The sequence below is a fragment of the Sylvia atricapilla genome, chromosome 21 (assembly GCF_009819655.1).
Source record: "Sylvia atricapilla isolate bSylAtr1 chromosome 21, bSylAtr1.pri, whole genome shotgun sequence".
In the NCBI taxonomy this organism is placed as follows: Eukaryota; Metazoa; Chordata; class Aves; order Passeriformes; family Sylviidae; genus Sylvia; species Sylvia atricapilla.
The window spans coordinates 1113042-1136782 of record NC_089160.1 but is presented as its reverse complement, the minus strand read 5'-3'; the positions used below and the strand labels follow the sequence as shown (position 1 = coordinate 1136782).

Here is a 23741-nt window from a genome sequence, read left to right as displayed (position 1 = left end):
TGGAGTCTGTTCCCAGGGTTCACAGAGAGGTTTTGTTCCTGGAATCTCCCTCTTGAGCATCTTCCCATCTCAGCTGAGTTTGTCTCACTCAAATCTTTAACACTTCACTATCCAGGGCTAAAAAGAATGAGATAAAAGAGGATTTTTCCAGGATACCATCAGCAGCTGCACTGTGGTTCTTCACTCTGAAGCCATCAGAAGAAAATCTCTCTTCACTGGAGCCATGAAGCAGGGACTCAGCTGCTTCCAGAAGCTCTGGCTGCTCCTCAGAAAGCTGTGGATCAGCCTGGAGACACCTGTGGCCAGGTGAGTGAAGGACAGAGAGCTCTCCAGGAGCAAGGAAATACTGAGGGGAGACTTGGCTTTAATACAGAAAGAAAAATCTAAATTTAAAAAACAAACCAGAATAGTGCAGTTTGCAGGAGACACCGAGATTTGATACAGTTCCATTGGTTATATTCCCTTTTTTTCCCCATTAGTTATGTTCCTTTTTGGGTGGTTTTGAACACCCTGCACTCCCCATTCCCCCCAAACCAGGAGGAATTACCCCATTTCTGTTCTGTAGAGGGAAATAAGCTCCATACTCACTTTATTAATTAAGATCCTTTAACTGACCTCACCTTCCCAAGTGTGGATTCTGAGTTACCACCCAATAAACAGAGCAGCCACTTCCTTCAAAAAAAGGCAAAGTGTTTATTTCTGTAGGGAATAAAAATACCTGCAATCCAAGAGAGATTCCGTGGGACACACAAGAGAGAAAAGACACAATTCTCCTCTAGACAAATCAGCTTCAAGCAGGGACTGACCCCCAGAGCCCTTGGGGCACAAACGGGGGCTCAGCCCCCCACAGATGTCCCTCACCAGTGACACAGACACAAACAGCAGCAGGGACACTCCCAGGCAGCACCACACACGGGTTTAGGGACATTCCTACAAGGAGCAGCTTGGGGATGCCAAGGGAAATCCAGCTGGAGGATGGGATCCAGTGCTGAGTTACTCCAGTAGTTTCTGCTACGTTAAATACATGGAAATACAGAAATGATATAAAAACGACCCCTTGGCCCTGCAGCTCCCAGGGGGACACAGTAATTAATGTCATTAGCAAACCTGCCCTAACGAATGGCCCACCTGGCTGCCTGGTCCCAGGCAAAGGTTTTACCATTCCCTGCTTCCTCAGCTAATTAATCAAGTGCTGGGTGATAATTAAAACATAAATAGGACATTCAGAGCAGGTTCTTCTCCCAGGGAATGCCTGGATGTGCATGAGGGAGGGATGGAAACCAGGAATAGCTGGGACAGGCCCCTATGAAATCAACCCCAGCCCTCAGCAAAGAGCAGAGAGGGTGGTGGGGAGAGGAAAACACATTTGGAGTTCTCCTGGGCACTCCTGGATATCCAGCACTGCATCCTGCCAGGAAATCCCTCTGGGCTCTGAGGCTGCTCCACACCAACATTCCCACCTGGAGATCCTCTGGGCACCTTCAGCTCCTGACAAATCCCACTCTGCAGGACTGGGGAAGCTCCCCAGCTCCCTCCCAAAGCCATCTTCTCCTCCATCCCAGTCAGGGTGGCTCTGATCAGAGCAGGGGGATTTTTATTCCAAGAATTAACTTGGAAAGGCAATCACTAAGCACAGGAACAGACCAGGTTAAAAGCTTTCACCAACTGCTTTTCCTCACCCCTAAAGAGGCCTTGGAGAACTAAAACTATGGACAACCCAATTATTCCCACTTTCCCCCCGCAGAGCAAAGAGCACCCACTGGATTTTTCTCCTCCACAGGTGACAACTGCAAAAGAAAACCCCAGTTTGAGAACCCTCAGAACGAAGTTCACATTGAAGACATTTCAAATGAAGCTCCACGAGTCCCTCTTGTGCTTCAGAGTAGGACAGGCACTGGCCCACTACAAGGTTACACCTGGTTGTAGATGCTGGGGACAGGCAGGAAGCCACGGAATGTCCTGGAGAAGCCACAAAATGTCCTGGAGAAGCCACAAAATGTCCTGGAGAAGCAAGAGCAGCTCCAGAAAAGGGAGAGTTTCACACAAGCAGAGATGACCTGCAGCAGATCAGCCCCCCTCTTCCCTCCCAGTTCTCCCAGTCACAGGAATCCACATGGAAAGAACTGCATTGCTCCAAACAAAAGCAGGATTTCTGAGCTCACAAAGCATGGGTGCTCCCCTGGGAATAAATGAGGTGCAGGAATGTTCCCCAGCAGCAGGAACAGCTTCTCCATTCCTTCCACACTTCCAGGCAGGGCACTCCAGGAGCAGGAACAGCTTTCCTGGATCCAGCAGATCCCACCTGAGCTCAGCACACTGCAGGGCCCTGAACAGCTCCTCATTTCTGCTCTTCCAGCAGAGTCACCACCAAACCCACAAAGCTCCTCCTTCATTGGTTTTCAAACCATGAACTCGTGGAAAGAGAGGAAACCCTGGAATCTTTTCCAGCTCCTAAATTCCAGCATCAGCATAAAAAGCTTTTGATACACTGCAGCCTTTGCCTGAGCCTGTACACACGAAATTCAAGAGGTTTAAGAGACATTAATTTTTGGGTTTGGCTCTGTTTTGCCACTGGAGTTAAAAGCAGCAATATTTCTCCAAGCTTACAACACTGAGTAACCTGGTGGTGGTTGTAGTAGCATTGGAGTTTTGTGGAGACATCATTTTTATGAACAAGTAAAGATTATTAAACTCCTCCAATGGCAATTCCAAAGTTAAAGCAACATACAAACATTTCCAGGAGCCTTCTGTGAGCTGGATTTGTACAGTAATTAATCAATAGCATCTTTAAATCCTTCAGCAGTCAATCAAAACCCTCTCCAGTTTTGGATCTCTAATGAAAATTAGAGGATTTATTAAAGATATTCAAAGAAATGATGATCCATAAATTAACTGGTCCTAAAAATGCCAGTCTTGGCTTCATGTCCCATTTCCTGTCAGGTTTGGGGATGGATGCTGCCCCCTGGAAAGGAAAGGCAGAGCTGATCCATCACTCACACCGGGGTCAGGAGTTCCAGGGTTTAATTTTTAACACTCTTGTAGCTCCCACTCCTTCCTTGACAACAATTTCATTTAAGTCTGACAAACCCTCAATATTAAAAAAACTTCCTCTTTGCCATTCCAGGCAGTGGAGAAACTCTGTGCTCTCTTTTTCCTTGGAAATTTCACATGCTTTATAGAATATATATTTTCTTACCCAGAACGAGCCACTCAGGGAGGTTTTGGTTGGTTTTTGGATCTACCCAGTGATTTTACCACGGGTTAAAAGCACATGAGCACAGTTATTCCACCTTCTGGTGTTACAGTGGAATGTTTCTGCTTTCACTGGAGATTGGGAAGGCTCAAATATTTTCAGTTGGCTCGAAGACTTTTTATAAAAGAGGAAAAAGTGATTTGAAAAATTAATGGCAGCACCTAATTGGAACAACAGCTTGAAAAGAGAGCAGAGCAGCATCCTGGATAAAGCTGCACAGGGGGGTTCTGTGCAGTTCAGCACAGAACAAGGACAGTGGCACAGCTTTCCTGGGAGGAGGTGAATCCTCCAAGTCCCCAAGGCCACACCACGACCTCAGAAATGTCCTCAGGATTTGGCCTTGACCAGCAGCACCCTGATCTTATCAGGAACACTGGCTGCCCCCCAGGGCTGGAGTACAAACTCCTGGGTTTAGCCAACAGCCCTGGAATCTGACTGTTCTTGCCTGAATATCAACCCAAGTGGAACATTTTTGCTGTCGACCTTTCCAAAGATATTGACCCAAGCTGCAGCCAGGCTGGAGAGTGTCTCTGATAAAACCCACTCTCTATAAACAGGGAACTCGAGGGGAATTTTTCCCAGGGATACAGCTGGACCTGCTCCTTGGGGCTGTGCCAGAGCCACAGCACTGGGAATGCTGCCCTCCTGGATTATGGAGTATTTGGATTTGTGAGTTCAGCCCCTAAGGGAGCTCCTGTTGTGCTTATAGGAAATTCTCCATAAACCCCTTGTTCAATTCCTTACCTGCTGATTCTCTGCTGTTGAGTTCAAGTGGTTCTCTGATTCCAGGAAAGCTTTAGGCCTGAACTGCTGATAATTCCAGGATGCTCCACTCTGAACCTTATGACTCAGCAGGAGAATCTCCCTTATTCCCTTTCATCCTGACCTTTTTCCATCCCCAGCCTCCACGCTGGTTGATTTTAGATTGCTTGATTCTCTATTTTAGTTTTTCTATGTGTGCTTTAACCATTCAATAAGTAACAGAGTGAACCTTGCCAATGAATTTGGTCACACATTTCTGTATCAAACCTGCTTTGGCTGATGCCACTCCCAAGGAGTCTTTGGGTGACCTTCAAACACTGATTTGTGACACCCAATTCCTTGGGGGGAGAAGTCCTTGTTTCCTCTATTTCTTCCCAAGTTCATTGCCATGAGAGATACTGTTCATGAGACAGACAAAATATCACTAAAGTTCTCTGAATTTGAACATTCCCTAGAATCAGCAAGTGATTTCATCATTTTAGGCCCAATTTAAATACCAGAACACACCTCATCTGTAATTGCTGCCTCCTCAATGATTACAGCCTGGAACAGAGTTACTCTCTTGCTTCAGTTTAACCAAGATCATAAAATAAGAGAGAAAAATTCCACATAAATGTTCTCCCGCCTTTCCTCATTTCCAATCCTCCCTCTTATCCCAAATTCCTGTGTTGCAGGCTGGCTCTGGGGCTTGCTGCACTCCCACCAATGAAGGAGGTCCATAAAAGCTGATTCTTCAAGAGGACAGCTGGGAAAGAAGCTGCTCAGCTCAGGGGATCAGCAAAAACCCTGGAGAAGCTGCAGCAGAAGAAGACCTCCTCACAAACACTGACTAGAGACAGGACCCAACACCACACTGCAAACTCCAACACAAACCCAGCAACAGCCTGGCTGGACACAGACACAGTCTCAGAGAAGGCACAGGGGGTTTGGTTTTGTGTAACAAATATGCATAGGAAACAAAACATGGATCAGTTCTGCTACAAGGCAAGGGTCCATGCAGAGATTAAGGAAGGTTGGGGGGGTTTTTTATCACTCGAAGACGGACGGAAATTTTTTTCTGGTTTTAAGATGACCTTGGACCACCACTGAGAACAGAGGGATTTGCATCCTTCCTCCTGCAGGTACTGCCCAGCTCCTCGTGGAATTGGCAGGATTTCTTCCAGCCTCCAGCAGCAGCGCAGGCAGGCAGCCCTAACCCTCAGAAATGCACGTGTTCCCACTGAAAGGCGAGTTGGCAGGAATGCCAGGCAGGCTCCTGGAGCTCTGCATCACCTGAGCTGCAGGAGGTGTGCCCCAGCAGCTGCTCCCCCAGCCCTGCACACCCCTACTCACACCTCAGCTGCAAAAGGGGGCTGCACCAGCTCCCCAGAGCTTCTCCCAGCAGCTCCCAGAGCTCATCCCTGGTGCTGAGCCTGCTCCTCCTCCCTGGAGGCTCCAAGATCCCGGGGCTGGGCTGGGCTCTCCTTGTGCTTCTGGTGGCCCAGGGAGGGGCCATTGCTGAGCACAGGGGCTGCTCCCTCTGCACAGTCCTCAGGAGGAGTTGGGGCTTTGGCAGCAGCAGCTCCTGCCCTGGGTGAGGTGCAGCCTTCGCTGGGCAAGGGGCCATCGAGGATGGGGAGTTTCTGCACAAAGAAAAAGGCACAAAAACAGATAATCAATACCCAGACACCAGAGAGGGACAAAAACAAGTGTCAACACAACAGCCCTGTGGCTGTGCCTCTTATCAACCTCTGAAACCCAGTGCTGAAGTAGCTGGACTCAAATCCTCAAAGGCCTCACACAAATACCAGAAACACCTGGACACAGATCCTCAAATGCCTGACAGAAACATCAGTGTTTAATTAATAAAGCTGAAGTTTTCAGCATTCCCATTAGCCCAGCAAAGGACACTGATATTCTTCTCACCGGTGTGTTTTAAGAACTGTATTTTAATTTGTTTGGGGGGTGTTTTGTCCCAGAGCTTTCTCACCAAACCCCTCATTTTTACCCAGCTGGTTGAAACACCCCTTGAATGCCAACATTTCCTCTCAGTGAGCCTTTCCAACCCCCCCAGGGGACTGTGCCTCACGTTTTCCAGGTGGGAAGCGTTGTCCTCCAGGGTCACCTTCTGGCTGAGGCAGCCCAGCAGCTGATCCAGCACACACTGCTTGGGGTGCATGCCCTTGTCAAAGCGGTTGTACATCCCACACCAGAACCTCAGCAACAGGCAACAACAAAAAAAATTAAAATAAAGGAATTAAAAAATAAAATGGGAATTAAAAAATAAAAAAAACCCCGAGGCTCAGTTGGATATCATCGCCAACAAATAGTTGTCGGTTCGTATTTTTAATGAATTGAGATGAGGAATTAATTTTAAAACTTGCCACAGCCTTGGATGATTAAATTCAGTAGCGATGGGCAATTTTTCTTCAAGTTAAAATAACTAGCAGTAAATATTAGACTAGGATGAAAATACTTTTTTTTTTTTTAATAGCAGATTTATTGGAAGCTTGAGCAGCTTATCTTGGTTTGCCCAACCTCCCAACTTTCATTTGCATACACAGCACTTAAAATCCCATTTTCATTCCTCTCTCTCTCAGCAGGACCCAGGAGTGAGGCAGAAAACCTGAACTGGGCCCCAAAATTCCTGCTTGAAAAACTTCCTTCATATACATCCAAAAGGAGGAAAGAGGAACTTTTTCAAAATCTTCAATGTGACAGAGCAAGCAGTCAGGGGGTGTGTGTGCTTCTGTCTGAAGTTCTGCTTTTCCTTGCCTTTCCCCACCCTCTTTTCTCAACACCAAATTAAAAATATTATTTTAAATTACAAACAATACTACAAATAAATATTCTGAATTAATCTGATAATTACAAATAAATTATCTGAACTTATTTCACCTTTGCACTGCTCAGCTTAGTTTATGCCTGAGGAATGGAGAGGACAGGTAAAATAAACCAAGCTGATCAGCACAGATTTATTGATTTAATCTGAGTTATCAGTGAAAGAAATGTCCCCCTCCTTCCCCTTCTTAACTGAGCCACTTACTGGAAACTGAAAGGCAGAGTGTTTGGTTGAAGCTCTTTGTAAGCTGTAAAGCCTCTGTACAAAGGATTTCTCAACTCCTGCTTCCTCTGTAAGAGGAAAGGCCACAGGGAATGGGTCTTCTCAAATATTCTGGCAAGTACAAAGAACATCTGATCACTTAAAAAAAAAGCAGCAAGTGGATTAATATCTGCAGCTGCTGAGAGTAGAATTAGATTAAGGGAGCTAAGAATTGTTTTTATGCTAGATCTGATTGATTTTGTAAGCACAGGATATTAAAATGGAGATTCTCCTGTCCAGAAGGGACATCTGCAAGTTATTATTGTACTCCAAACTACAACATTTTTTGGGGATTCAATTCACATTCTTTCCTCCTGTTGGTTAAGCGTAACATTGTCTTGATAAATGGTGATGTTGTCCCATCTCCAATTCCATAAAACACACCCATCCCAGCCCTTCTCCAGGCATTCCAAGGGATCTGCAGGGACCCCCAGCTGACCTGAGCTCCTCCCTCTCCTTGTGGCAGGTGCCCAGGAAGTTGCCAAACTGGCAGGAATAAACGTGGTCGTGGATCTCCAGCAGGAAGCGCTCGCTGAACTCGAAGGAGCAGGGGAACTGCTGCATCAGCTGCCACACACACTCCACAAACTGTGTGAACACAGGGGACACCTCCTTGGGGTCCCCATCCAGGTGGCCACACCTAGAGAGGTGCAAACAGCAGAATAAATCCTCTGTCAGGCATCACAAAACGTCCCTTTGACATCAGTTTTTCTTCCAGGTCAAGTTTATGCCTTGAATTTGGGCAGGTCCTGAGCTCGTGGCTGGGATCCTCTCCCAGGCTGCAGGAGAGTTTCCTCTCCACATGGATGGGACAGGCTGCCCACACTGGGCTCACCATCCCTACAAGTGTCCAAGAGAGGTGTGCATGTGGCTCTAGGGGACATGGGTTAGTGCTGGTGCTGTTTGAACTTGATGAAAGTCTTTTCCAGCCTTCTGTGATTCCATGATTAGCACTCCTCAAGCAGTAGGATTTTGCAGGTAGGAAAACACCCAGAATTCAAACCATGATTTTGTAAAGCTGTGATGAAATAACAGCCTTAGCAGACCCTGGCTCTGTGTCACCAATGCCAATATTTTCCCAGTGTTTTCTCCTTTTAATTTCAGTTTTTCATGGGATCCCCTAAACCTGCAGCCAGTTTTGGTTTCACTCCCCCCAGGGGAATGTGCCCCTCTCACCTGTGTGAGAACTTGTGGCCCATTGCAATCCACTCCTTTTCTATCAGGACCTGCAGGTTCAAAACAGAGATTAAGAAAAGTGCATTAATTTGGTTAAAAAAAGCAAAATGAAGCCTTAATGTTAAAGCCTAAAAAGCTGACTACCTGCTGACCCTATTGCTATAAATAAATCCCCAGAAATCAATGGGAAAGGAATTGTGATTTACAGATTATCCAGTTACCAAGGCAATGGCCTTGCTGGAATCAGAACTCATTTCAAAACTATCATTTTGAGGGAGTTTCTAAGTTGTTAAAATCATAATATATAAATAAACTGAGCTCAAAGAATTAACAGCTTAATATTACACTGTGCTATTTAATTTGGAAAAGAGTGATGTGATATTCAGCAAAATAAATCAGCAACTGGAGTTCAACAAATGTTTAACAGGCAAAAAGATATGAAGTACAGCTGTGTAATGAGGAGTTCAGGATAAAATCAGAACAACTATGTGGCATTTTTTAAACAGATGCCTGTAGTTATAGAAAATAATAACTGTTATACTCTGTTTTCCTTACAGATAATTAAGCTAAAATAATCTGTTTCCCTTACAGATGTCTCACAAAGAACCACATACTGAAGCTGCATCCATCATGACTTTGCTGGATCATGTATAAAGATAATTTCTGCTATCCAGATTAAGAGGAGGAAGGCAGAATCTCACAAGAGAGTTCTTAGAAAACTTCCTTTAAATTGCTTTTTGAATTTTTCCCTTCCTTGCACTGCTGATGAATTCCTTTAGGAATAACCCCTTATCATGTGGCTTGTGCCTACAAACTATGAGAACAGACAGGGATGTGTCTGTGCCACTGCTCCTGAGCTAAATCCTCCTCCTCAGTTCATGCAGGATTGTCCAGAGACAAAGCCCAGCAGATGTTTCATGTGCTGATGGAATTTCAACTGTTAAAAGACTGCAGTATAATCCAGAAACAAAAATAGAAACAATAAACCCAGCATGGAATGCAAGGAAACAGTCCTGGCACTGGAAAAGGCAGAATCTGCATTGTTCTGATTTCAGGGATTCCTTCAAGGAGCTCTCCTGAGACAGAGCAGCTCTTCGGGTATTTAACAAGAGATGAATGCAAAGAAACATCACAGGCTGCCCTGAATACATGCAGGGAGGGCTGCAAATTAAGAAAAAGCCTGCACTAGAAGCAAACAGCCAAATGAAAATGAAATGGCCTTTAAAAAGGTGTGAAATGATGCAGATTTGACTGAAGGACAGGGGACAGCACTGAGTTCACCCAATTTCAAATCCCAGCAGGTAAGAGACCTGCAGGACAAACTCCTCCAGCACTTTTTGGTGGCTTGCTGCCAGAGCTGCATCCTTTGCTGAGGTCTCTCATTAGTGGCTCCCATGTAGACATTGCAGGAACAAGGATTTGGGGATTGTCCATCAGCTGCTGCCGTGCTGCTCACAGCGATTCCAGCTCATCGCAGAACCAAAGCTGCTTTGTGTAGATCACCTACACTCATCCCAGGAAATGTCCTGAGCCCTTCCTCAGGGCCTGCTGGAGCTGGAATTGCCATGTCCTTACCATGAAGCCTTTGAAGGTCCTGTAGAAGGGGTCCAGGAGGAGGCTGGCCAGGGAGCAGACCTGGGCCGTGCGGTCCCAGCCGTCGGAGCAGTGCACCAGCACACTGGCCCTCTCCTCCTTCACAGCCTGCCAGGACACAGCACAGAGCTCAGGGAAATGCTGGCCCCTCACCTGCACCACCCCAACCCCCAGGGAATGCTGCTCATCTCTCCTCTGCCCTGTGCAAATGCATCAGTCCATCAGGAGAAGCCCCAGCTAGAGCACAGTGGTAAAAAACAGCCCCTGTGATCTCTGGAAGGCTGAGGATTCCCAGGCTCTTCCTCTGAGGAAAACATTTGGTGGATGAGTGAAAAAGAGCTGGACACCCAGAGATCAGAACTCCAAGATAAATTAGAAGAGTTGTGATTTTCTTCACCCTATCCCATCACCTTTGGCCACCTCGGGCAGGAGATAAACACAAAAGTTTCTTGTGATGTGGGCAAACTGTGAGAGACAATCAATGTTCACTACTCACTCCTCTCACCACACATTTCCTGCACATCCCTTACTACTTCTTAGTGACTTCCTTCCTTCTGCCTGGCCTGCAAAGCCACCAGCTCTGCAGAAATGAGACTGTGTTGAATAATCAGGATTAGCGGCCACATCGCATCAAATCAGGAGAAAATAAACTGGTCAAAACAATCCCTCAATTAAAGCAGAGCAGTGGATGAGTTAACGAGCACAGGGTTAGGAGTTGTTTGCACTGCTATATAAAAAGGTTTATAAAGGTTATTTATTCACATTTTGTGATCTTATGTTTCAAATGAGCTCTAATAAAGCTCTGGTACAATGCAGGACATAGGACTTGTATTTACCCAGCAGCTCCACGACCCAACATTTTTGGAGAGATTAAACCAACCTGAACAACACCTTCTGCCCAGAGCCACCTTCCCAACCTTGCAGCAGCCCAGGAGGCATTTTGGAAAGCTGGAGAGCAGCTTTACCTTGGCCAGGAAGACACCTGCATCCATCACAGCCTTGATGTGCCGTAACCAGCCCGAGTTCTCCAGCCCCGTCAGGAAATCGCTCATGGAGGGGGATTTCATCTCACACACTGCAGACACAGAGAATCAAACCAGCATCAAACCCTGCACCTCCTCATTATCTCTCTGAAAATCCTAAGTGCTTGCAGCAATATCCTGTCTAAAGGACACGCTAATGGTTGTGTATCGAAAATTCGTAACTAAAATAAAATCGCTGGTTTTGTGAGAATGTGAGGCTCTGGAAATCTCCTCTCACTCTTTGTTTAAAGGGTAACTCATTATTTATTCAGCTGTGGGATTATTTCCAGCAGTGAGTTGTTACTTCACTCCAAATCACCACCGCATCCATAACCACTCACTTCCCAAAGATTTGAAGTTATTTCTCTCGAATTTGGAGACAGAAATAACAAGTCTAACCTTGAAGGCAACTCAGCTGCTCTAATGGAACCCAGCACAGAAAATACCTAAGATTAATAAAGTCCAGACTAGTCCATAAGCCCCAGTGAATGAGATTTTATCACTGCTGGAGAGGAATATGGGAGCAAACAAGTTTTTATTCTGCCTCTTCTCCCACCACGAAATAAATCTGCCAGGAAGAGGCAACTGAGGACTCAGAGTTGTGGTCAAGCCATTTTTTGGGTGGGAACAGCCCCATTTTTGTCCAAGGTCACCATGGATCCTGCAGGGCCACCTGGAAGCATCAATTACCCAGCTATTTTGAAAAAAATACGAGCATTATGGTGGTTACTAAAATATTAAACTCCTGTTTTGGATGACAGCACTTGAACTGCAAAATTCTCCAAAGTTTTATGGGTGAAACTCTGGAGCTCATTGCCCTCTTGATCCCCAATGCTTAGGTGATTTTTTAGCCCTGCTTTGCATTCTTCCCTATGATCACCATGAGCTTAATTACCCTGCATTTTCATATATTCATGCAGTAAAACATGATTTAATATGTTTTAAAGAGGTTTGGTTATAAGGAATCAGCAATAAATGAAAAGTTAGGACAAAGTATGTATGAGACTCAAGTCTTTGGAAGATCATGCCAAAATTGTATTTCAACTCAGAAATTCTGTTAATACTCCAAATATAGCAAACCCCAGAAAGCATTTCTGAAAAACCTCTGTTGGTTTTCTTTCAATAAATCATGGGGCAACCATGAGACCATCTTAGCTGTAAAATGGACTATTTCTCTACCCTTTTTTCTATTAATTTGGCACATTCATCAAGGAATGTTCTTAGTATTAGTTGCTATTTTTGAACCACTATAAAACCAAGCACAAGAACAAAGAAAATGTCAAGCAGGAAAGCATTTTAACAGCACTAATACTTCCAGCCACTTGAATGCAGCAAACAAAGCAAGATGCTGACTTTGCTTCCATCAGAACATGTTTGTGGATGGAACATTTGGATATTCAGCTGGAAGTTCTGTCCAGAGGGGTAAGAAAAAGCCCTCCCAGGGTTGTACCCACCTTCCAGCAGTTTCTGCAGGCTGCTCCTCATCACGTGGATGTTCTCTATGCCAATGAATTTAAAACGAATGTTCTCATAATTATCTTCATTCTCATAGCCCTTCCCAGCAGCTCTGTTGGCCATGGCATTCAACTGGCAAATTTAAGGAGCAGAAAATAAAAGAAAGAGAAAAAAACCACAACAAAAATTCAGAGAGGCTGTTTGGCAAGTCCCTTTTTTGTTGTTTAAATCTCCCAGAAAATGTACTGGCCAAAGCTGTTACTCTCAGTTGTACTTCCCCACCTCCCAGACAGTTCTTTCAGATGTTTCATTAAAATTACTGCAGCTCATTAGTCAGAGGCTCATTAAAACCCTGCTCAGGGTAATATAAGGGCCCAGTTTCTGGTGTCAGAGACACTAAACCTGCCCTAACTGTGAGTTTACCTAGTTCAGAAATTCAGAGACAGGCACAGGAAAGCAGAACTAGGAAAGGCATTTTTAAACAGGGCCATACATCCATGGTGGTAGAGGAATAGGAAGGGAATTCCCAATTTTTGCAGACATACACACACAGAGGAAATAAAGCCACCTGAGGGAAACACAGAAACATTCAAGCTGAGCAGAAAGAACAGAGCAACTGCAGGAGAGAAGCAGAAAAGAAGCCAGTTGCTCTAATAATCCCCCAAAGCTGTTCAAGAGCTACCAGGACAGCTTTGGTGGGGACAGAAAACAGAGCAGCTCAACCCACCCCTCATCAATTTGGGCAGCTTTTGGGAAAGAAGAGTCAGGTATGGTACAGACACCTCTAGAACTGTAAAATAACCCCAGTGCTTCAGTTCTGCCAGAGTGGGACAGGTTGGCTTAGAAGGAGAAGGGTCAAAAACTGTAAATTCTCCCCTTGTATAAGAATTCTCCCCTTGTAAGAAATGCACATACCATTACAGACCAGGGGATCTCTAGGAAATCCCTGGAGCAAGATGTGAAACACTCCCTATTTTCCCCAAAAATAATTTTTCTTTCTTGCCTTTGCCGTTGTTTAACTAAACTTGTAGTTTATGTAAAATAACTGCAGGATCTGGACAGTGAGGCAGGTTCTCAGAAAGCTCCATTTCCAAACAATCAGAGCAATTTAAATGTTTGCATTTAAATAATTGTGTGCTATGAAAACCCTTGTGTTCTGATTGGCTTCTACCAACACTCCTAATCCATATGTTTACAAGAGAATCATTGAAATTGGTTTCTAAATTTAGTTTCCTCAAGATGACAGTCATTAAAATTTTCATTTTGGAAATATTTCCTCTCAAATAAACCCTCAGCTCTCAAGTCCTAGCCCCAAATAGTGGGGCTGAGTTGTATTAAGCTCCATCATGAGTGTTATTTTTAAAAGGATAAAAAAAAGGGGAGAGATTGCTTTTCACAGCTCCTCTTCCTCCCAGATTTGCCAGTAAAAGCACTTCAGCCTCATAGAGCTGAATCCTGAATAGAATATATTCATAGAATAGAATCCTGAGGCTTCTCTCCAACTCCACTTCCAGTTCTCTCCATTACCCTTTAGGACTCTGCAGGAAAATGTTTCACTGTCCCAGCCAGGTTCACAACTGCCAGTTCCATCAGGTCATCCCAAACCTCAAACCCAGGATGCTCCAGAAGGGCAAATCCTTAGGATCAGTTCACATCCCAGCTGTACACCCTGACCCAGGAGCCCAATCCCACATTCCTGCTGCAGGACCGACCCAGAACTGCGACAGAACAAACTGCAAACAGCACTGCCCATTCAGACAAAGAGATTCCAAAGCAGCCCAGAGCCCATGGAGGTACCTTTGGCCTCGTGTCTACAACATACATGAAGGGGCAGCCAGGGTTGGCCTCTCGGATGGCCTGGAGCATCTGCTCATCCTCCAGGCAGCGCGCACTGAACCCGGCCAGGGGCTGGCTGCAGCGGCACAGGGCAGCCTGAAACACAGAGAGAGAGAAAGAGTCAGCCTGCCCCAAACCCCCCTGGGCACAGCTGAAACCCCCTGGGCACAGCTACAGGCTTCTCTCCTGCCCCAAACCCTCTGAGCACAGCTACAGCCTCCCCTCCTGCCCCAACCCCCTGAGCACAGCTACAGCCTCCTCTTCTGCCCCAAACCCCCTGGGCACAGCTACAGGCTTCTCTTCTGCCCCAAACCCCTGAGCACAGCTACAGGCTAACCTCCTGCCCCAACCCCCCTGAGCACAGCTACAGCCTCCTCTTCTGCCCCAATCCCCCTGAGCACAGCTACAGCCTCCCCTCCTGCCTCAGATCCCCCTGAGCCACAACTACAGCCTCCTCTCCTGCTCCAAATCCCCCTGAGCTACAGCTACAGCCTCCTCTCCTGCCCCAAACCCCTCTGAGCCACACTTTAACTGTCCCCAGTGCTCCTTCTGAAGAGCTGCTGCTATGCTGGACACACACTGGGCTGTTTCACAAAGGGAGAACTTTGGGAAACTTGGAGAAGTGAGAGGGTGAGGAGGCTCTGCCTGATGGTCACCACCCCAAATGCCAGCAGTTCATGGAACCCCAGAATGGCTGACTGGAAAGGACCTTAAAAATATTTCATTCCACCCCTTGCAATGGGTGGGGATATCTTCCAGTATCCCTGGCCTTGGACACTCCCAGGGATCCAGAGGCAGCCCCAGCTTCTCTGCCAGTGCCTCCTCATCCTCCCAGGAAACAATTCCTTCCAATATCCCATCTGACCCTGCCCTCTGGTAGGTTAAAACCATTCCCACTTGCCCTGTCACTATGTTCCCACACAGAAGTCCCTCTCCCTTCCTTTCCATGAGCCTCCTGAAGGTACTGGAAGGCAGCAATTTCTTATGTTTTCCATTTGGTTTCTATTTCCAAACCATTCTTTTGAGTTTTTCTTATCAGTTGTTGCTGTTGCACTTTCAGAGCAGCACTGGGTGTATTTTGAGGAAATTTCATTAGTTTCCAGCACAACTCCAGGCAGTGCCCAGGTCAAGGCACGCTTCCTCAGGAAAACAACAATTTGGCTGTGACTGAATTTTCCTCACATCAGCATCTAAAACACTGCTGAGGCAGCAAAGTTACAAATTTACATTCTGGTCTTCAGTGGAAAAAAAAAAAAATGAAACCTTCACTTATTCTGAACTAGTGGGGATTTATTTCAGGGTGGTTCCTCCTCTTCAATACTAAGAAAATCCAGCCAAGTCAACATATAACTTGGTAAAACATTATTCAGCACAGCTAAAGAGATTAAAAAAGCCCCACATCAGAAGGAACTGCTGAAAGCTGATTAAGAAAAAATTCCCAACAGGAAGCTTGGAAAGTTTGTGCTTTTGGCAGAGCTCTGGATGCACTCCAAGTGTTTGCCTTTAGCGCATTTTGTGACTCAGAGCAAAAGCCATTACGAGAAGCACAGTTCTCAAAGGTCTCAAATCTAATAATTATCTTATTCTTTCCTTTCATTAGAAGGGAAGTGGACAAAAAGGAGAACCCTCATTCCCCCCAAGGCAGCAGGCAGTGAAGCACTAACATTGTTTTCCTTGTACAAGTAAGAAAGCACCGGAATCCGCCCTCGGCTCCTGAACCTTGAACTTCCCATCACCACGGCCTTGGTGGCAGCTCGAGGCACCACGATCTCAGGAGGGTAAGTGCTGCAAACCTGAGAGAGAACAGAGGAAAAAAATAAACCACATATTGGCTCCTGAGCACTTAAAAAATTCATGAAAAATTCACCTTTCGCTTATTAGGTTACAAGGTGTTCAGGGAAACAATGCAGGAAACAATCGATTCTGCAGCTGGACCTAAAAACTGGACTGCACAAGGCACATTCAAAGGAATTCATTCTTTAAATCCAGAAATTTGATGGAAGTTTCTAATTCAGGTTCACAGAATGGTTTGGGTTGGGAGAGACATTAAAGCCATTCCATCCCCTGCCAAGGACACCTTCCACCATCCCAGGCTGCTCCAAGCCCCAGTGTCTAACCTTGGACACTGCCAGGGATCCAGGGACAGCCACAGCTCTGTGCCAGGGCCTCACCCCCCTCACAGGGAACAACTCCTTCTCACAAAAGGAGAAATGAAGAACAGCTGTATTAAAAAAGTTCTCTCTAAATCTTGTGTAACTCAAAAGGCACTTCCAGCACTCAGATGGAATCCTCAGAGAGCAGCTTCATCCCTTCTCCTCACACAAAGAGTCTTTGCAGCATGGACTTCACAGATGAGCTGCTCTCCAGGCCTGGCTTTACATCAGGCTGGGCAGCCCTAAAACACAGGCTGGAAACCCTGAGGAAACTCTAAAGCACCTGAGAGTTCTGTAAGCAAGCAAAGCCTCAGAGTGATCAATGATTTGAGATGGGCACGTCCAGGTGCCCTCAGCAGCTCCTGGAAACAGCCCCTCTCACATCAGAGCTCCATTCAGGCCTCCACAGGCACAGGCAGGTAAAACTGGCAGTCACCTGAAAGCACAGCCTTGTATTTCTTCTACCCAGAGCTGAAAGTAAAGAAAGTTCCCAGGGAAAGGGATTCAGGGTTATGAATGTGTTGGTGTCTTCCTTGGAGTTGCTTGCCTTGCTTTTTAACAACCAGGTTTGACTGCATGCAGCCCCAGAGGAAATAAAAAGGGAAATAATGTGGAGCAGGATTTTGAACAAGCTTGCTGACAAATGCTTTTGTTTCATGTTGTTTAGATCCAAGTTGGCCTTTCAGGGAAAATAACAGCAGCAGGCAGTTCAGAGGGCCCTTATGGGGGCAGAAGATCCAACTGAGAAAGCAAAAAAAGGTCTGTTTTCCACTGTTGTTTTTCCCTCCCTCTCTCTCTCCCTTCCTTAGTCCCTCTCCACTCTGCCTCCTTCCCCACCAATCCAAACTGCTGCCATTCCCTTCTCTCCTCCACATCTTTCACCAGCCAGGTGGGACAGCCTTTGGAAATACCAGAAGCTGCTCAGGGTACTTGAGGCTTTGCCTAACAGATGGGTTGCCATTTCTGCAGAAAAACAAAGCTCTTCTCCCTTGCCAGGGGGATCAAACACAACTCAAGGTGACTCTGCAGCTCTCCTGGAGCATCATTATCTGCAACTCCCCATCGAGATGATGTGCTTTGACTGAAACCAAGTGAGCTCCTTCCTCCCCAGAGGCAGCAGCAGGGCTGCCATTAATAACAACAAGGAGACAGTGCATGAAATGGCTCCTTTGGGCAGGAATTACCTCATAGTCTTTATTAAGGTCGGTTATCTCCCAGGAGTCGTTGGGAATTCCCATGCGTTGGTAATCCAGTCGCAAATCAATCAACTTCCACCCCATTTCCCGGTTCTCTTTGGACATTTTAGGATTGTAAGAGAAAGCATAAAGTTCTTCTGGTTTCACTAGGAAGCAGAAAGAAAAAAAAATCAACAAGTTAGAGATGCAAACACATCCAGAGAGGCCAAAACTTCTGGAAATCAATGATTGAGTGCAACAAAGGAGTATTCAAAGTATTTCAGACTTCTCAACATTTTATAGATTCTTGGTTGGGATAGTACCAAGTGCTGAAATTCATCCTGAAATCCTCAGGAATTTCCAATATTCAGTGCTCAAATGCAAGGATATACATTAATTCCAACAAAGTGTTTCAGCCCAAATGGGAAGAAGGAATTTCTCCTAAACAAATGACTTCCTCCTGAATTCACCACAGTAAGCACGTTAGATGGGATTTATATCATTAACACACAAAAACATGGATTAAAAGATCTGTTTTCTGTGGAGGGTTCATACAACAGCTGCTGCAGTCCTGTAAGGTCATTGCTCAACAACAAATTCTGAGGCTGGAAAACTTGAAGGATGTCTGGACTATTGCTGTCATCCCAACAAAGGCTTCAGGCTGGCTCTGACAAGTGCCCATTTACCATCCCAACCTCCTTCCCTCTCTTCACAAGATGCAAATCCAACCAATAACTCATCCAGCTGATTCCCAAGACAGCTCCAGAGACAGAGGGAAACCTGTCTGGGGCTGATAAAGCAGCTGAGTACCAAGGAGGTAACCCAGAGGTGTCCATCCCACGTGTGCAAATCATCAGTAATGATCTGCTCTGCCAAAAAGCCATGAAGGGAGCACACTCAGACACCTTAAAACAACAGAAACGTGCTGTTACAATCCAGAAGTAGGAGAAAAGAAAGAGCTACAGCCATTTACACAGTTGAGACCAAAGGAAGTGGTGGGAGCCCCTGCAGTGACACCTCCCACGCTTCAGGCACTACCCAAACCTCTAATTTCCAAACCTCAAAGAGCAGTGACAGCTTTTAAGTGTAACACCACAGAACTGTGTAACACCACAGCGACAGCGTCAGAGGCAGAACTTCAGAACTAAGAAAACTCCAAAGAGCACAAGGAGGGTGCTGGGAAGAGACACAGAACCTTAATATCAATTAAAAAAAAAACCCCTGAACTCTGCAAAGTCCATCTCTCCTACAGGATTTCCATCCCAGCCCTGTGTGAAGGCCAGCAAGAAGCTGCACCATCACAAACTGGAACTACAAATGACATCCTTGTAATAACACAACTCCAAATACTGGTTTCAGCACCCCAAAAGCAGAGGCTGCCAGAGGCAGGAGCCAGGTAGGAGCTCAGTGGAATGCTGTCCTGCAAGAAAAGCCTGAAGATTCATCCATGCTGGAATAAAAAGCTGGAGCTAGAAGAGAGCACAGGCTTTTGAGGGTGTCTGGCTCACACTCCAAGAGTGACTCCAAGTCAGGGCAGGGTTTAGCACAGGCTTTCAAAAGTGAGCAAACACTGCAGAGCAGCCTAAACACACTGCTGGATCACAGCAGTGATGCCAATTTGTGGGATTTAGGAATTCTGTGAATGCCTGGATCAGCTGGAAAGGGCAGAACTGCACACAGCCAACAGCTGGGTGACACAAGGGACTGACAGTGGCCGGGTTTGGGGGAGGAACTTGGCACAGCTCTCCAGAAGTTCCTCATGGGAGACCACATCACTCCCACTGCCAGAGAGTCACAGAACCACAGAGAGGTTTAGGCTGCAACAGCTCATCCAGTGCCACCCCAGGGACACCTCCCACTGTCCCAGGCTTCTCCAGGCTCCAGTGTCCAGCCTGGCCTTGGAACTTGCATGGATCCAGGGGCTCTGGGCACCCTGTGCCAGGGCCTGCCCACCCTCCCAGGGGAGGATTCCTTCCCAATATCCCATCTGGCCCTGTTCTCTCAGTGTGAATCCATCCCCCCTTGTCCTGTAAATTACCTCTCTCCATCTTTCTTGCTGGCTCCCAAGACTGTGTTTAGCTTGGCACTAACACTCTGCTCCACAGAGCTCAGCTCCCTGAGCCCTGCCGTCATCCCTGGTGCTGGAAGCTGAGTCTGATCCCACTTTCCCCCTCCCAAACCCAACCGTGGGCCAGCAGAGCTTCCCCAGGGCTGGAGCACTGCAGAGATTCCCAGGACAGGTTCCCAGTGGCAGCACCTGGCTGGGAGAGCTTGAGCAGGGAGGTGAACACGTCGTGGCAGTCCCTCTCCTGCCCAATCACAAAGTGAGCCACGTGGAAGTTCTTGCAGTGGATGAGCAGAGGGTACCCAGCCGTGGTCAGGGGCAGCTTCTCCACGCTGGAGATGTGGTGGTGCAGGATCTGCAGGAACAGCAATAAACAGCATCTGTCACTGATAAAGCTGTGAGCAGTTGCAAGCAGAAAATACAATCAGCTGTTGATGCTGCCTGCAGCTAAGGAGCAGCAGAAAATGAGTTTATTTGTGACGTTTATCAAACATCAACTGCACCCAAAACCCAAGGAGCTAAAACAGGACTGATAAAACACAGATGTACATCAATTACCTTCAGAGGCAGATGTGCAGATGAGTTTACCCAGTGCAGTTTGCTTTCCTTTCACCTCTATTTGAAATACATTCTGTCCTTCCCATTTCACCTCAGAATGAATAAAATAGGCTCATTTCAGTGCTAATTCTACACTTCTAAAAGCTGCAAATTCCCATTTGGTGGTCTTGTATATTGAGTTTGAGATAGGAAATCACACAAGTTTCTTTACATTCCTTGAACTGACACTAATTCCATGAGTGAACTCTATCAAGTCATGTTACCATTGTGCTCATTTCCTTCCGAGCCAGCTGATTCTGGAAAGCACTTAATATTAAAATGCTCTAAAATACCACTGCAACTCCGGAATTCCCAAACCTGCTCATCCTGGAAATGAGAGCAGTAAGTTCCAAGATGAGGGGGAATGGCCAGAGGGCAGAGTTTTATGGGATATTGGGAAGGAATCCCTGGCTGTGAGGGTGCCCAGAGAAGCTGTGGCTGCCCCTTTCCTCCAAGTGCCCATCCAAGGCCAGGCTGGAGCAGCCTGGGCTAGTGGAAGATGTGGACAGGGGTGGAATGGGATGCTCCTGTGACCTGAAGCAGCTTTCCCAGGTGTGTTTGCAGCCCACCATACCCATGTCTCCTTCCTGACTTCAGCAGAGGCGTCCACGTAGATGAGGTGTGTGGCAGTCAGGTACAGGGTCCCACTCGCTGCCTTCCTGTTGGCGTAGCGATCCAGCAGCTTCACATTCTCCACCTGCAGCAGCAGCACAGCATGGAAACACCACATTCCAGCATTCCCCAGGCTGGAAAGGTCCCCTGGGATCACTGAGTCCAGCCCAATTCCCACCCTGTCACCAGCCCCACGTGCTGTTGTTCCTTGGACACCCCCAGGGATGGGGGCTCCAAACCTCCCTGGCAGCTCCTTCCAAACTCCTTCCTTTCCATGGAGAAACTCCTCTGAGCCCAGCTTTGATGGAAGAACTACCTAAGCACCCGTTGAACTCCCTTCTTTCCATTTCTAATACACAGCTCGTGAAAGCAAGAGAGAAAAACACAAGAATTTAAGTCGCCCCTGCAACACCAAGTCAGCCTCACACCATAAACTCAAATTACTTCCCAGTGAATTAAAGCCATAAAGGTTAAACAAACAGCCGTGGTTCAGCATCAGCAAATCCTAACAGGATTACTGGATTTATAGCCAAGATGATTCCCAGTTCATTACCGTGTGAGGCTGCAGAAAAATAACGAGACAAAGAACTGCAAAGGGAAGATTTGTTTGTGCTCAGGGTCATGAACATTTTGCTCTGAAAGGAACAGCCCTCTCCAGTCTGACTTCCCACTGCCCATTCCCTGTCAGGAGCTGCTTCTTGTAACTCACTTCCTGGCCTCCAAGAGTATTTCATAAACCACACCAAGCTAATTAATAAAAAAACAGCTCTAAAGAACATCAGCACAGAAATAATAAAATACGCTACAGCGCTGGATTGATTTTCTCCTGGCCTATTTGCTGCCTAATGAACACAGATGGAATTTTTCTTTCACCATTAAGCAGAAATAATAGGAAAAAAATAATTAGATGGACAATGAAAACGAATGTTTTAGCTGTAAATGACGGATTAGTTCTGGGTATTGGATGCGTGAGCTTCCTTATGTCTCAAGTACATTATGGAAAATCTCAGCAAATAAACTGGAGAGCTGAGGCCTGGTCTCAGTGTCCTCTTAGCAGGTTGTGTTTTTCAGCAGATATAACTATTAAAGATAATATTGCCCTTTTCAGGGCACTACAGACACACAGGACCAGCAGAGCAGGGGGCAAGGAGCATCCCCAAATAACGCCCTACAGAAAAAAATTACTAATAACCTTCACCGCAGTGAAGGATATAATTAAATTATCAACTGCTGCCTGAATAAATGCAAACCCTTTTAGTACAGCATTCCCGGAGCTCCTATTTTACTCAATTCAATGGAGAAAAAAAAAAAAAAAAAAAAAAAAAAAGAGAGAGAGAGAAAGCAAGCAAAAAGCACCCTTTGGCTCACTCGTTGAGACTTAAGAGGCATCCCCGCGCTCTGACAGAAAGGAAACATCCCCCAAACCCCCTCAGGCTCAGCCCAGCACTGAAATCCCCTCCCGCCGGAGCCACCACCACCGCGGGGACCGCGGCTGCGACCCGCCACCTGCAGCCCCGAGGGCGCGACGGGATAACGGAGACGGGGTAACGGAGAGAGCGGCGGCGGGGAGCGGCCGGAGCGGCGGGGAGCGGAGTTACCTTCGGGGTGCTGATGTGCTCCATGGCCGCCCGGCCCCGCCGTGAGGGGCCGCCCCGCCGCCATCAGCGCCCGCAGGCCCCGCCCCTTCTGGCCACGCCCCGCCTGGCCACGCCCCGTCTCGCGAGAGCCGCGCGCCGCCGCCGCCATCTTGGCTGAGGGCAGCGCTGAGGGCACCGAGCCCGCCCGGTGCCGCCGGGATGTGGCCGAAGCCTTCGGGATGTGGCCGAAGCCTTCGGGATGTGCCTGGACTGTCTTCATGGAGTCCCCGGGATGTGCCCGGAGTCTGGGATGTGCCCGGAGCCCCCGGGATATGCCCGGACCCTCTTCATGGTGCCCCCGGCATGTGCCCAGACCTTCTGCCCGGAGCCCTCAGGATCTGCCCGGAGCCCTCGGGATGTGCCCAGATCCCCCGGGATGTGTCCAGATCCCCGGGATGTGCCCAGATCCCCCGGGATGTGCCCAGATCCCCCGGGATGTGCCCAGATCCCCGGGATGTGCCCAGATCCTCTGCCCGGAGCCCCCTCACGCTCCGCTCCATCCTGCCGCAGCCCCGCTATCTCCCCGTGTCTTTTCCCCTCTCAGCACCGGCGTTTGCCAAGCTCTCAGGGAATATTTCAAGGAAAAAAAAAAAAAAAAAAAAAAAAAAAAACAAAAACAAACAAACCACTTTTTTTTTTTTTTTTTTTTTTTTTTTTTTTTTTTTTTTTTTTTTAATTTTTTTTCTCTCAAGGCGTGCGCCCATCCCCTGTGCCGTCTGGATGGGCAGCGGGCTGACAGCATCCTTCCCCCCGGAGAAAGAGGTTGGAGGCACATAAATCACTTTGAACACTTGTCACACTTCCCACAGCTCGGAACACCTGCCCGGCCGGTTCGCCGTGTGTTTTCAATTCCAAGCACGCTGCTGTGTCTCCTGGAGCCCAGGGAATTGCTGGAGTTACTGTTCACTCCTGCCGTGAGTGTTGGTGTCTCACAGCCCCAAGGGCAGCAGCTTCCTCAGGGGTTTGTTCCAACCCAAACCTCGAATTGCCGGGAAAATTCCCCTTCAGGAGCCTCGGAATGTACAGGTTTTAATTGTTGGTGACCTTGTGTCGAGCCTGAGAATTGACAGCTTTTAACTATATTATAATCAGAATCCCAGACTGGTTTGGGACATTAAAGCTCATCCAGTTCCAATCCCTGCCATGGGCTGGGACACCTTCCATGGGTATTATTCCATATTCTGTAATTTCTACCGCTCCTACAAACCCACACAGCCTCACATCAAGGGAAGAAGAGACACACGAGCTCTAATTCCCTGTAATTCCCGGTTCGGAGCAGCACAGGCTCCTCCTCTGCAATTAGTGGGGGCAGCGCTCGTTAAT

At 47.1% G+C, this 23741-nt stretch overlaps 1 protein-coding gene across 1 annotated transcript; it reads right to left on the bottom strand.

The window, feature by feature from the left end:
- Window positions 1–677: 677 nt before the first annotated feature.
- On the bottom strand, window positions 678–22430 carry MTMR8 (myotubularin related protein 8). The gene is made up of 14 exons (XM_066333877.1): window positions 22380–22430; window positions 20744–20866; window positions 19765–19927; window positions 17517–17674; window positions 15844–15972; window positions 14141–14275; window positions 12343–12475; window positions 10832–10941; window positions 9849–9974; window positions 8274–8323; window positions 7537–7737; window positions 7041–7169; window positions 6084–6210; window positions 678–5637 (listed from the first exon to the last, which is right to left on the bottom strand). The coding sequence occupies exons 1-14, from the start codon at window positions 22401–22403 to the stop codon at window positions 5410–5412; spliced, it is 1836 nt and encodes a 611-aa protein (XP_066189974.1). The 5' UTR covers window positions 22404–22430; the 3' UTR covers window positions 678–5409.
- Window positions 22431–23741: the final 1311 nt, after the last annotated feature.